The 14,947-nt window shown below is 44.5% G+C and overlaps 1 protein-coding gene across 4 annotated transcripts in view; it reads right to left on the bottom strand.

Annotated features, from left to right (window-relative positions):
* The window catches only part of LOC149359422 (multidrug resistance protein mrp-7-like), a 70,495-nt gene that overhangs the window by 46,393 nt on the left and 9,155 nt on the right, over window positions 1-14,947 (bottom strand). For 3 of the 4 annotated variants that reach the window (XM_089571639.1, XM_089571641.1, XM_089571638.1), the window contains exons 3-4: window positions 11,934-12,068; window positions 758-898 (exon numbers count right to left, since the gene is read on the bottom strand). In XM_089571639.1, coding sequence (XP_089427765.1) covers window positions 758-898; window positions 11,934-12,068 — 276 coding nt within the window. Of the gene's footprint in view, window positions 1-757; window positions 899-8,690; window positions 8,812-11,933; window positions 12,069-14,947 lie in introns of those variants that run through there. The other variant, XM_089571640.1, reaches the window with a different exon arrangement.

Consider the following 14,947-nt stretch of genomic DNA (forward strand, 5'->3'; position numbering starts at 1 on the left):
GGGTCATGAAGGCGAAAACCGTCAGGCGTCTATGTCGGCGTCTATGTGTAGCTTCCACATGCCAATAGTGGCAGATGGACGGTGGGGCATAGAGAAATTTTCCTCTCTCCACCTTTCACTTTCCGTGCTCACCTGCCACGATTGGCAGGTGGAAAAAGAAGAATCTCCCTCTCCACTCGAGAGAGGAGGAAGGACAGGCCGGGCTATGAATAACAACGCAAAATGAAGATGTCTAAGAATGACTCTCAAAAAATAATTAAAGGCGATTACGAATAGGAATCGAATAATAGATTTAAAATTGGAATAGAATGGCCTGTAAAAAAATGTGCTGTCGAATTTCCTGCTTACGAATTCAATTCATCGCCCCGAAACGCTTTTCAGGCAGCAAGAAGTGATATTCTGAAACAAGCATGATCACCACTAGTTTTATAAGATACTGCTCAGGCCGATCACAGTAGTGAAGAGAATAGATAAGCTGATAATCTGCACCTTCTCTGTCAAGAAGGGCTCGATTCCAAGCGCATCGGAGGCGGCGCCGTTGGATCTAAACAACTTTTCTCTCTCGACCCTAGTTTGTCTTTTTTCTTTTGTTTTTTCGATCATCATTTTGCCCACTTGAGCGCAACCAGAGTATGTCACTTTTTTTTAAATAATTCTGCTTTTAGATAGGAGCAGGTGAAAATTATTGTCCCGTAGTCGTCACAAAACTAAGCAGGAATTACAAGATTGCGCCATTTCAGCAACTAAGTATGCTTACCTCATAGTCCCAATCACATTCGGCCGCGTCGAATACGGCGCTGATCAGAGCGGTCAGGATGAAACCGTGAACTGCGCAGGCAATAGCCGGAGCCCCTTGGCTACGCAGTCTCACCACAATAAATACCACACACATGAACACCTGCGACAGATAGAGAAGAAAAACTTAGTTCTAGCAAGGCAGCTTATACAAGGCTTTAGAACCTGAAAGCGATTGTTTTAGGTAGGCGAAGACTGACCTGCCATGTCTTAAGCCTTTAAGGCGCTTTGTACGCAATTGAGTTTATAGCAAATTCAGAGTTTTATCTGGAGCTGTGCTACAGCTAGTATTGATTTCTTTCTTTCATACGTGACCCTTAGTATCCTGTGTAATAATTTAATTTACTTGTGAACATTTGGCGTCACGTGCACGCTCGAAATAAATACTTGAATCCCCTGATATCTCGAGCACTTACTGCACAAATCCTGGTGTTTCGAAATTAAAATTTATATCAATTGTGTAACTTTGTACGACGTTTTGTACACTCCAGTAGAACAATCAAGGTTGGTGTTTCCCCTTTCAGACCAAGGAAACTGTCTTCTTTGGGGCCTGCACAAACTTTTAAGACGCAGAAACAAAATTCCTGAACAGAAATGGCTAGCGACAACTGAAAGAGTTAAAGGATATAGACACTAAATTTTTGGTCGCGTGTTTTTTTTGTAATGATGCTTATTAGTATACGTGGATCATCATATGGTATCCGCCTAAGACAACTAAATAACTGATAAGTGAAATTCTTTTCTTATGCAGCTTATGGATGGGGATGGGGCATTTTATGGATGGGGCGTCCAAGTTCAGTGTAGGTCACGTTGGTAATGAAAAACTACAATATAATCATTACCTACAGGTATTAATTCACAACTACGCTAAATCCAGCCCTCGAGAAGAGCCGGTGTGAGAGCGAATAAAGAAGCAGTGAATATCTCACAGTTTTTTTTTTTATTAAACGCTCAAATAAGTGCAAAAATCTATCACGAAATAAAACGTTTTTGCTGAAAGCCGCGTACCCCGTTAAATTAGAGGGCGACTGAATACACCTTTAAATCCGAATTATAAATAATACCATGGTGAAGCGGGAGCAGCTTTGGGGCTATTTGGCTGCTGGTAGCAGGAAACCGATTTACACAAAGCAGACAACCTACAAGCACTCAGAGCACCCCCACTGCTACACAATTCTTGAAAAGGTGACTATGAGGGATCGTAGTGAGTACTCTGACTTTCAGTGGCACTTAGTATCTAAGCCCCACGCGTTTTTTTTAACGTCGTAAAAGACAAATGTATAGTATAATGTGCGCGGCGTCTTAAGAGAATATTAGCCTATGCTACAGGAAAAAAAAAAACTAAAATGAAATACACACCATAAGCAGGCAAAAGTGAAGTAATGAAAAGTAGCACGAGAAAGCTTTTTTTCATACTATACTGGTGATCTTGCAAGCTTTTTGCTGGTTTGGTTGCGTTACATTAGTAAAACACTAAACTTTATTGTTTAATTTTTTAGGAAGACGCATGAAATTACCAACTGCAGATTCGCAAAACCTGCCTCGTGGAAGCAATTCAGTAGGAGACATTTTTTTTTCTTTTCGTGTATAAGGCTTTCGATTTCTAAGGCGATCAAATGAACAATGAACATATCGCCGTCGGTGTATATGAGGCGCAGTACTGCCCTGCAGTCGCTGTGGTGCACGGACCGCCAATGGTCTAGTTTAAGGTCTTCCAGCGCATCGAAGCATCACTCTGACATTACTGCAACGAGCGCAATGCTACACAAAGGCTCGTAAAAATGTTTACGCCGCGGTTACGACCGGTCAGGCCAGTACGTACAGAGGCGGCACTTCATCATGAAAAGACGTTGTAAACGTGCACTAGTTTGATGAACGATTGTCGACAAAGGTGCTGCATCTTCATTACTGCTGATAGCACGTCGTTAATTTGTTGCTTGTTGTCATTTTTGTTTTCTTTATTGTTGTTGTCCAGTTAGACTCGATAAACGTACTGCAACGGTGCCAGTACGCATTTCTGAAACATTCATCCGACTAATAAGAATGATGCAGCTCTATCCCAATGAGAGCTGGAACCACTGTTTCTTTTTTTGCATATTTCCTTCCACTTTTTGACCAGCCGCCATTTACAGTGCACTTTGCTTGTCGGGTTCCGTTTTTTAATTGCTGTTCGAATTAAAAGGCGCACTGCAAACATGACACGAGTGTATTCTGCACCTGAGAACACGGCATAGCGTCTAAACGATTTCGTATGGAAGGCTTTGAATCCTGCCTCTGCTCGGTAAGCCCAGAAGCGCATCGAGTAATTGGATGAGCTTACTCGTATTGCTAATGTTGCGCCAAACACAAATATCTTAATAATTATAGTTATTAAAGCTTTTGCCGCATTCTTTTTCGCTCCCCACTGCTCCTTAGCTGTTTGCCTTGCGCGGGTCATTCGGGGTTGTGCCGGCTTCGACCACATTTATAGAGTTAAAAACTGTGTACCCCGCATATGAAAATGGCAGCGTCCCACCGTGATACTTAGTAGGGGCCCTGAGGAGAAACTGAAGTTGGCCTTTATCGATCGATTTTCTCGTTATAATGACAGACAGGCTATATTTATCAGAAACAAATTTATTGCACCCTAGAAAAGGTTGGAAAATAAAATACAGGGCCATTATCACCCGTCATTTTTCCAAGTACACTACTGTGGCATCAAGAATTTTTTTTTTCGCGCAGGTTCATGAGACTGTATCTGCGGCCGTTCATTTCCAGTTGCTCATCAAGGAGTCGTCCTCGACCTTTACGTCATGCATGATTGGATCGAGAAGCCGTGACAACTTGCAACCTTTAAATTCGATTTTCGCGGCAATAAATGCATACTATGCTGCAGCACAGACATGAGTGTAGCCACAAAAACTCCAGAAAATTGATTGTTAATCAGATCAAAAAATTAATGACTCTGTGTTCAGTGTCTCTTTAAACGGCGTCCCTGTGTATGCGACCAAGTGGCGGAGGTAGCATCCTGCGGCATTTTTTTTATTTAGTTATTCCTTTGCTCCTTCGGGCAAGATGTACGTATTGCCCACGAGGCAAGGCAAAAGGAGATGCGAAACCTCCTGCTGTCGGAGAGATGGCGCCCTCGCGACATGAGAAGCAAGAGCGAGCTACATCAAACAGAGCACTGAAAAACATGTCAGCCTGCATAGGCTCTGCGCTTGCTAGCCAGGCCAGCCAATTTTGTGCGTTTCTTCTCTGCTCAACCGATGTGTACATTATCTTCAGCTGATGCTATCGTCTGTCGGGTTCTGAGACAAGCGTGCCCGTTTCGTTTACCAGGTCAGACACCCAGGTGTGGATCGATGGCCTCGGTGGCTGACGAAGCTGGCACGTTCGTTTTATCTCTGAAGCGACCGTTCCTGTTTTTAGAAGGTTGCACAGTGTATGGCTAGCCTCGAGACCGTTCGAAACAACCAGCTGGAAGAGTTGTTTTTGACCTCATATGCCCTCTTTTTCCAGTGCTGCATGTCGTCAACTGCACTTCCTGCAGTACACTGCAGCGCACTTCGAAAACAAGGCCGAAATACATAGAAGGGAAACACATATCGCGGATAGCACCGCACTTCACCCGTCCCCCCCCCCTCCTTCTTCGCGAGGCCTGACGTGCAGCTCGCGTAGTGTGATATGACGTAACGGAAAACTTTTCACTCAAAGGCTACAAATTAAATGTGTGAGGATGTCAATGCCACCAGCATATTTTTTACGCACACTTGGCAAAGTCGCGTGCACCGAAGGCAAGCGCTGCTATCACTACAATGAGCACCCTACTTCAGCGACCAATGGGCGCCCGAGAATGCTTGTGATCCTCGAGAAAAAAAAAAGTAAATCGTGAAGCGAAAGCTTCAAGCAGCGTTCCCACCAATCCATTCCTGCTAATGCCAGTATGTCTGGTGGGTTTGATGGGGGATTGCTGCTTTACGCAAGTTTTCAGCTTTGCTTGAAAATTTACCACACAAGCTGAAAGTGGCAAGAATCGCCACTGAGAAATGCGTCGGAAAGTCGAAATTCGCGACTCCGGCGTTGAAATGCGCACATTTAGGCAAATTCTCGAGCCCTATGCATTATCAACGCTGTTTTATTCATAAACGGGTGAAAACTCGCCTTGTCGATTGTTGCACGTACGTGGTATATCCACCAATTCGTTAGAGTGGCTGTTTTGATTCGGGCACCTATTTTTATAGCGTTGGCCTCGAGCAAGCCAGTGCTATGGTAAATCGAACTTTTCTGCGCGCCGGTGTTAGCAGCTGCTTTATCTGCGGTATAACCGCACGTTACTTCCCGGCGGCAGCTGCATAGATGACTGATCTGCCATGTTTGAATGGCTGCCTATATGCTCACATTTCGACGCCAGCATTCTAAGCCCGGCACATTTCCGAGCGTCGATTCCCTCGAAAATGCGTACGACTGTGTTAGCATCGGGCATTTTATTCAAAATATTGCAACCGAAAATTATAAGTATTAATGCTATAGCATTTAGGTTGTCGCCTGACAAAAAACATCCGGTTTCTCCGCAACAAGATCCCCTGATTGGTCGAGAAAATCGGGACATCATCAGCACCGCTAGATTTGAAAATCTGAGGACCAGATTGTCTAAGTACTTTCCATTGGATTATCATATGAGATTATTCTAACCCGACCCACTCTTACACTTTAATCCACCGACTATTTCATCTTAATCCATTCACTAATTCCGACTCGTCCTCATTAATTCACCCACTGATCACAAATAACCAGCCTTAATCTGCCCACCACCTCCCACTAATGCACCTTAATTCATTTTCATGGGCACGCTTACTTAAAAAATTTAGGGGGCCCTTTGAAATACTTGGCAAGTTTCAAACGCTATTGTATTTCTATTCACGAACGTAGTTGAGAAGACCACAAGTTTATTCTTTTTTGTCACAGCCGTTCAACTTTAACTTACGAACTTTTCCTCGTGCCAATAAGAGCGCACTTCACTTATAGAAATGCCTCCAGCCGTTGCTGTGCACTGTGCGATGTCAGTGCACGTTAAAGAACCCCAGGTGGCCGAAATTTCCGGAGCCCTTCACTACGGCGTCCCTCGTAGTCCGAGTCGCTTTGGGACGTTAAACCGTCATACACCATAAACCAAACCAAACAGCCTTTGCTGTACGGGATTTGCGCTTGTCAAATCGTGTGCGCAGCAAGCAGTGTGCTGCTCAGCACCATGCCTTCCTATGCTAGGCTGGCTTCCAAAGATGGGCAAATAAAGAAAAGCTTTTTCGAGTAGCAAGCTGCTGTCGCTTACCACACCGACAATAAAATCCGGTTGTTTTCTGCCTGCTGTGCTTCAGCACTGCAGGTGGAGGCACTTTTTTCTGTTTTAGTTTCAAGACCTCCACATCCCGAATGTTTTAAGCACAAAGCAGTCGTGCGCTTTTTTACTTTTCGTCCCACTGTCACGCTTAAAGCTATATTTTGTTTCTGAACAAACTTGCATTCTGTAACGCGACTATAATAAATATAAAGAAGGAAAACCTTAAGAAATCACTTTCTATACATTATACAGAGAATTTTTTTTTCAATTTTTATTTCAAAATCTACAAGAGGTCGGTGAGGTCGGTGCAGGTGGATTGTACGGCAAGGAGAACATTATACGTACTAGAGCTCGATAATTAGACGAATAAATTACTAAGGTTACGTAATCAACTTTTTTATATTTAGACTTGGGGGGCGTGGAGGGTCAAGATTAAACTACGAAACTAAAGGTCGTCAACACTGAAGGTAAGCCCAGTTTTTAAATTATTTCAAATCTAATTGCGGTTCTAAATATCGAACGTCAAAAATATGCATATCAGAGCTCGTTGTGTTAGCTTTCCCGCATTACATATTTTCATCTAATATACAAACGGCGTGAGTATTTGATGCATCACAAATGCGAGTGACGCCAGTTCATAAATATGCAATGCGGTAAAGCCAACTCAACGAGCTTTCAAACGCGTATTTTTGACGTACCATATTTCAAAGCACATTGCCGATTAAGAAATTTGAGCAACAGGGCTGACCTTCCATGTTGACGACCCTCAGTTTTGCAGTATAATTTACCCCCTTAATCAAACATAAAAGTTGATTCGTTAACTTTAGTTAATTACCAGCCTAAATATTGACCCGTATCAGCATATCACCTTTCTGAGCAATTCATCTGCACAGACCGCACCGATGTATGCTTCACTGTTTTCAAAATAAAAATCTAAAAATGTTAAAAAATCGCCCTGTATAGCATCCCAAGGGTGCATCAACACACGATGTGCGGGCGCGATAGAAGTACTACATGAGTGCGACATACTACGTGAATGGCGACTTGCAACGACTGCACACGGTCATGGGAGCTCCTGCTAGCGTTTCTAAAAATAACTCAGCACGTTAAAACTCAACTGCACACGTGGAGCACAAGGTATTAACTGACTCATGGTTGTCCCTGTGTGAATATGCAAGCCATAGATAGCTTTAGTCGTTGAGATCCCGCTGGTAAAGGGTGCATTGAGCGCGGATGGTCACGGCCGGTAGACTAATCAGAGCTCTTCCTTGTGGCCGGACTAAATTTTTGACCCCAGTGTGTTTACGTATGTTTACTTCCGACCGACTTGCGCTACCACAGGGTAGATAAACGCATGAAACGGGCTCCTCATTTCGACCAAAACGAGCAAAGCTTCCGGTCCGTACCGTAATATGAAAACAACACCTGTGAATCTTTGTTAAAAAAAGATAGGGCAAAAAGCAGAAGTTGTATACGTGTCAGTGCGCTTCCCTATGGCTGGCACTGAAGTTGGCCTACACTAAAACGTTCGCGCACAGTAGAATAAAATCATAAACATGATGCTGACGCATGACTTGCACCCCACACGTTGTTTATCCCCGCTGAGTGCAATAGCAGGACGCCACAGCGCATCTGTATTTCATCCTTCACATCAAGTACAGCCGCCTGTACAGACGTGCTTACCCGACGCCGGGCACCAAGCCAGGTTTTCTCGACCAAGCTATCGTGACAGGCTTAGATACGGGGCGCGTAAGAGATGGCGCTGCGCATTTGGCTTTTCGAACCATCCCAGAAATGAAATTAATATGGCTTAGGACATATAAAATAGCCTGGAATGGGGAAAAAAATGAAGAGTATATATTTAAAGCAGGAAAGAAAAAATTAAGGAACGCCCAAATGAATTGATGCGGAGAAAATGCGAGAGCATTCTCCTCATCGTTCTCTTCCTTTGTGCTATCGTCTGTTGTCTGGAGAACGAACTATGTCACTAAGACCACTGCTGCTACAAGCAACTTGATTAAGCCACTATCATCGCTAGAACCCAGTCACTGCTACCTGTCACTTAAGTGTCCTTGCCATGTTGCTAGTGCCGGTATCTCATAAGAGTCGGTGTTTCAATACAGCCGTTTTTTTTACTGTAGCCAGTGTGCCATTATAGTTTACTTCAGGTGTTCCTCAAGGTACACTGCTCGGACACTTGCTTTTTCTCAATTGCATTAAAGACCTTCCCTCTAACGTTGCCTCTAACATCCGATTATTTTCCAGCGATTGCGTAATTTACTGCCCGATTTCTTCAAGCACTGACGCCGACATCCTTCACAAAGATGTAACCCGAATCGAAACCTGGTGCAAACATTCATTAATGTATCTTACTACTTCGAAAGCATGCATGAAATCTTTTCATCGCAGGCAATTCCACATCCACTCTAAAATATGTTATTTTCGATTCTGAAGTGTCTTTCGTTCTTACCTTTAAGTATTTAGGCATTACTTTAACTCATACCTTAGCATGGTTTTCACATTTCACGAACATAGCTAACACGAACATCGCCTGCCCTCCCGCCCACCCACTTGCCTGTCTGCCCGCCTGCCTGCCCGCCTGCCTCTCCATCTGCCTGTCCGTCTGCCTGTCCGTCTGTCTGCGTGTCCGTCTGCCTGTCCATCCGTCAAAAGGCACTGTGTTGTCTTGCGCAATCCTGTCCGCGCCGTGAGGGAAGTGGTAAAAGTTGGAGTTAAATAATAAAGAGATACAGAGGTGCCGTATTGGAGTGCTGCGAAATAATTTCGATCACCTGGGGATCTTTAGCGAACACTTGAATCGCATGGCGCACGGTCTTGGGCTTTCCCTTCTTTGAAACGCGGCCACCACGAGTGGGAGTGGCGCCCTCAGACTCGGTAGCAGTGTGTGTGTTTAAGCGGCAGTACGAACAAAGAAAAGGAAGCTACTAATAAAAGAGAAGTGAAAGAATCGATAAGTCGAGAGGCACAATAGCGGTCGCAGACGCTGCATGTTTATGAATTGAGGCTTTTCGCCCGTCAGGTGTTGAGCGTCCGGGATCCTACGACACCTGCGACCTAGCTGCGTAAAGCAGGAACGAACTCTTATGCAAAGCAGGTGCTGTCGGTAATACAGAAAGGGAAAAGTTACCAAGTGGCTCCCAACGTTTTATTCCGTCACCGAGTGGTGGTTCAGTGTCCAGTTCGTCATTCGATTGGTGCTTCCTTTTACTTTCCATCTATTATAAAAGCTCTACCGACTGCAAGTGCGCCGGCTTCTTCCCGGAACTACGAGGAGCACTATTCCTTAAAAGGACACTGAAGACGCAGTAAAATTGGCCTGTATCTGTAAATAACGGCGTTCTAATTACTACGAGACATGTCCATTGAAAACGGAGCTTTACTAAGCTAGAAAAGACAAAAATATTAAATACATTTATCACTGCACCTGGCGGTTTTCACAAGCAAACTGCGATGACTTCAGTGGTTCTTGTTGTTGCTGATCTCTGAGGCTAAGCCATATGGCCATTTTCTTCCACTCTGTAATCACGGAGTCACTTTCATCAACGACGTCACGAGGCGGAGTCGAGCGGCGGGAATATCTTTCTTTTTGAATTCAGTTTTGTCAGCCATGACTGAACAAACGTCAAAAGAAACAAACCGAGCCAATCAACAGATTTTTACAAATAAAAATGATTGGACGAAGTTGTCCACAGCTCCCCTATAAAGTGAGAAGCATCTGAGTGTACACATCATAACCACGAGCTTTAAGGGCAGGGCAGGAATCTGCCCTCGGTACATGTTTTGTTTCCAAACGCTATAGTGCCTCTCGCCTGGACGACTTTTAGCGTCGTTCCTTTAATTAATTACAATCAACGTTACTTGGCAGCTGAGAACATGAAGTGCTGCTCCGTCTGACAAGCTGTTTCTCTCCGGTAATTGATGTGTACAAATTGGTTTCTGAGGAAAGGAAATGGCGCAGTATCTGTCGTTCGTTATTTTGGTCGCTGTACTTGCTTTTTTTTATTTTGCTCTTTGTACTGTGGGAACCTCGGTGCTCTTGCTGTTTTTTATACTCATCTCCCTGTTCCTATCGTCTGTTTTTTTTTGTCATTTGCTTTTTTACAGCACCTCTCTTTTTGCGTGCTCCCCATTCTTCTTCCTTCTAAGAAAGTATGACGTTGTGACCTATTACGTGGCAGTTGTCAGATTCTCGCACTGGTAGTAATAAAGATAACGCTGTTACTTATATTAGTATTTTTTAATAATGCCAAATATTTGTGGCACTGTAGTGCAAGATATACGCAGCTCAGAGCTGTGTAACCGCAACAAAATTAAAGTACCGTGCTGTTTCTGCCGCTTCACCGCGACATTGCTATCTCAAAGAAAACAACTTCATCACATGATTGGTTTGGTTTGCGGAGGCTGAACGTCCCAAGAGGGACGCGTAAAGAAGGGCTCCGGGAATTTCGACCACCTGGGGTTCTTTATCGTGCACTGACATCGCATGAGCCTCTAGAATTCCGCCTAGAGGCCCGTCTACTGTGCGATGTGAGTGCACATTTGGGTGCAAGAGTAACCTATTTGCTTAATTGCTTAGCGAGGGCCTCGGTTCTGGCAGCCTTGACGCCATAGGAAGCATAACAGGGTTCTCACACAGCTTCCACCCTCGCCGTTCGATGACGTTCTACGTCACATCAGCGGTAATTCAGGACGTGCTACGTCCGCCGCTTAAGAACGTGGGTGGGGCTGATGAACACTCTCAAGGTTAGGTTATTTGTAAACATAAATACCCCCGAAAGCAGATTTGACAGCCGTCGCCGTAGCTCAGAGGTAGAGCACCGGACGCGTAATTCGGAGGTCGTGGGTTCGGATCCCACCGGCGGCATGTGGTTGTTTTTTCTTCTACTTTTCTAATCAATTATCTTTAAGCGATAACATATTCAGTAATATTCTAAATTAAACAACAGCACAAAATAAATTAAAAAATCCCCTGTGTCCCTTGGTTTCTGTGGCTGTTGGCTTCTCTCCTATTTATGAGAAGTTCTTAAGGCATTAGTCGTCGGGGGGCGAATACACACACGCATACGTACATACATACATACATACATACATGCATACATACATACATACATACATGCATACATACGTACGTACGTGCGTGCGTGCGTGCGTGCGTGCGTGCGTGCGTGCGTACATACATACATACATACATACATACATACATACATACATACATACATACATACATACATACATACATACATACATACATACATACATACATACATACATACATACATACATACATACATACATACATACATACATACATACATACATACATACATACATACATACATACATACATACATACATACATACATACATACATACATACATACATACATACATACATACATACATACATACATACATACATACATACATACATACATACATACATACATACATACATACATACATACATACATACATACATACATACATACATACATACATACATACATACATACATACATACATACATACATACATACATACATACATACGCACGCACGCACGCACGCAAAGAATCGGTCAGATGTAGAGAAACTCATCGCTCGCCCAGGTAGCTATTCTTCCAAAAGTAGACCCCACCAATCGAATTGCATACAAGGGGTTCTAGAGCCTGAATATTGAAGAGTGGTTTCATCAGCACCGTACAAAACCCAGACCATGCCAACTTGCGCTCGAGGTAAAATGGCACTGATTCAGCCCATGCATGGTGGAGCACCTCAAACATTTCAAGGAAACTTACGGTTGAGATGCAGAACGCGCAGACGTAGAACAGATCCAGGCATAGCTTCGGAGTCCAAGCCGTACACCAGCTTCCAATGCGAACCAGGTGGCATCCCTCCACTACCAGAGCAGCACATGTCCCAGCACACGTAATCTGCGGTGTGTAAGATTCGAGAAGAATTCAACGTCAGTCTTCAGGTCACGTACCGTGATCTTCGGCCTTTAAAGTTATTTGAATTACCGAACATTCATTTCCTAGGCGTGTTCCTGAAAACTCTAACTTGATTCTGAATGCTGGAAGGCGACACAAAGACGCTGTCAGAAAAAAAAAAGCTTAAGTGTTTTATGTGTACATGTCAATATATTTTGGTTGGTTTCAACATATTAGGTTTGTTGGTTTATGGGGTTTAACGTCCCAAAGCGACTCAGGCTATGAGAGACACCGTAGTGAAGGGCTCCGGAAATTTCGACCACCTGGGGTTCTTTAACGTTCACTGACATCGCACAGTGCACGGGCGTGTAGAATTTCGCCTCCAGAGAAATTTGACCGCCGCGGCCGGGATCGAACCCGCGTCTTTCGGGTCAGCAGCCGAGTGCCATAACCGCTGGGCCACCGCGGCGGCGGTTTCAACATATTACGTTATAGGGAGTGTTTTAACTACTCTGCTGCTCCGAGACTATCTTGTAATAGGTTATCGTTCGCATGAGCGATCACCAGATGCACAATCGAGACAAAGATGCGAGACAAAGACATGCATCGAGTGAAGGCACCCAGACTATTTCCTTGTCCATATGTGTAGGGATGGAATGCTGGCGTAGTATGATTTCCTTATCCATCATGCCCACGGATGGAATGCTGGCGCATATACTATCTGCTCTGCCTAGGATGAAATACGCTTGATTGTTTTTTTTTTTGCGGTTTCGCTGCTCGCTTTAGAGTAGTGGTATTGCCACGTGTTGCTAAACGACGTTAAAGCTAGCACAGCATGCAGTCTCGAATTATCTGGAGTGTATGTCATCCAAGGCCGAGGGGTTAACATGCGCCAGTGTTGCATTCGTGGATCGGATGGACAAAAAATCATTAAGCAACGCTCAGAGCGCGATTCGAGCCAACGATTGGTCGAAGCGAGCAGCTTCGCTTCCCGATGACTCACCCTACTCGGCTATGTTGCAAGGACTTGCTCTAGGTGTGTTGTAATTGTTACATACACTCTCGGCGCTGCTTGTTAGCTTGTAAATCGAATAAAGTCGGATGAGTCAAGAGGTAGGGAGCACATTCTAGACAGGACATGCTTTCTAGGCTTTGACGCCAGAGTACAAAAGGGCGTATGTAGGCAACAGCAGCTTTATATGGCCGCACACAAATGTGCGAAAGCGGCAAAAGAAAACGGGTTAACATGGCGAAGTGTCAAGCAGAGTGAACAGCGAGGGATGCTGAGAGCACTCCCCCGCACGAAAGAGTGAAGAGGCTGAAGGCAGCAGCCCGTAAAGCTTCAAAGGCGGCAGCACGTAAAGCTGCAAAGGCGGCGTAGGACGCCGAGTGCAGTGTTCAGCTGAGATAAGAGAAGCAGTTGACGGCGGTGGCTCGTCAAGTCGCAAAAGCAGCCAAGAAGACAATGCGCACTGCCCAGTCCAAAGAACAGAAGCGGACGAAGTCGACGTAGATGCTTTCGATGCTTTCTGAACCTCTTACATCGAACACCTTCAAGCTTACTTTTTAGAGCTTCTTCTCGAAGGGCATCAAAATCTTTCGAGCCTGAGCTTGCCGTACATCACTCATGTATTCGCGTATCTTCTCGCTACTAAAAAAGACACCCTTTTAACATAATCTCAAAAGTTCGACATTGCTACGCACCTTCACCATCACTGAGAGTTTAAGGATGTTTTAAGCCCATAAACTGAAACCTTTGGAAGCGAATGTTTGGTGCGTTTTTTTCCAAGGTTACCACTTCTTACGCAAATTGGCTGACATTAAAAAAAAGAGCGCCATTTCTTGGACTTTGTGGTTGCAGCGGAGAGTAGTTGCGAGTCCAACCGCAAACGCGGGCCAAACAGCAGCGACTATCAGTCGACTATGAGAAGAGGGAGAGTGTTAGGCACTAAAGGAGACCACTTGGAGAACGCGCCAAGGGGAAGTGACGGTTCTCAAGGATAAGAAAACATTGGTTGGAGTACATCCACGAGCACATACCATGCCGTGCACATCGCAGTCTCAGTGCATATAAGCCGTACGGATCCAAACAGCGACGATTACTGTACTGAAACGACGAGTGCGGAACTAAAAACTTGGTGATTGTCGTTGGCTGCAGGAACGCAGAAGTCAGCTATACGAGAGAGATGTGTACACCGAAATGATTGAAGAACGGCTCCTTCAGAAAGACAGACGGAGAAAAAAAAACTAGTTAACGTTGTGACAGTATTGAGGAAACGGGTGACTGTATGCAGTTTAAACCGTCGCATTCATATTTGTGATAAAATATTAAAAATGGCTCATTTGGAGTTGTGCGTAGATTGTGCAATCATTTTAAATTCGGAAGAGATGTGGAGCCGTCTACACAACATCAATTTGCGCTGCTCGGTGGGATCCTTCTGAATGGGGATGTTCCTAGCTTGAAGCCATGTAACGTGTGCAATCCCAATACAAAAATACGACAGACCCGCACCCAAAATACGACAAAAAAATTTGGTCGCCTTGTCGTTACTACAGATTTTTCTGTATTATTCCGAAGCTTTCTGTTGTCGCGACAGAACTGACTCTGTCGTTACGACAGGCAACTACACAGTCCTACGAAATATCTTGTTGTTACTACAAGAATTCCTGCCGTCAGGTTACAAAATACTGCCGGAAAATCTGTTGTGTTTCTTGGTACGGATGGAAGAGTATCCTCATATTCACTGCAGTTGGAAAAGTATGTAGGCATGCACACAGCTCTCTAAGAATCACGAGAATTCGTCAACCCGTCGACGCAAATGGCGACTATGAGCCTCGTGTTCGCAAAAACAGGTCGGCAGGTCTATTGCATCCGGCTGCAG

Source organism: Amblyomma mixtum, chromosome 2 (assembly GCF_055824585.1).
Source record: "Amblyomma mixtum isolate Tamu chromosome 2, ASM5582458v1, whole genome shotgun sequence".
Taxonomy (NCBI): domain Eukaryota; kingdom Metazoa; phylum Arthropoda; class Arachnida; order Ixodida; family Ixodidae; genus Amblyomma; species Amblyomma mixtum.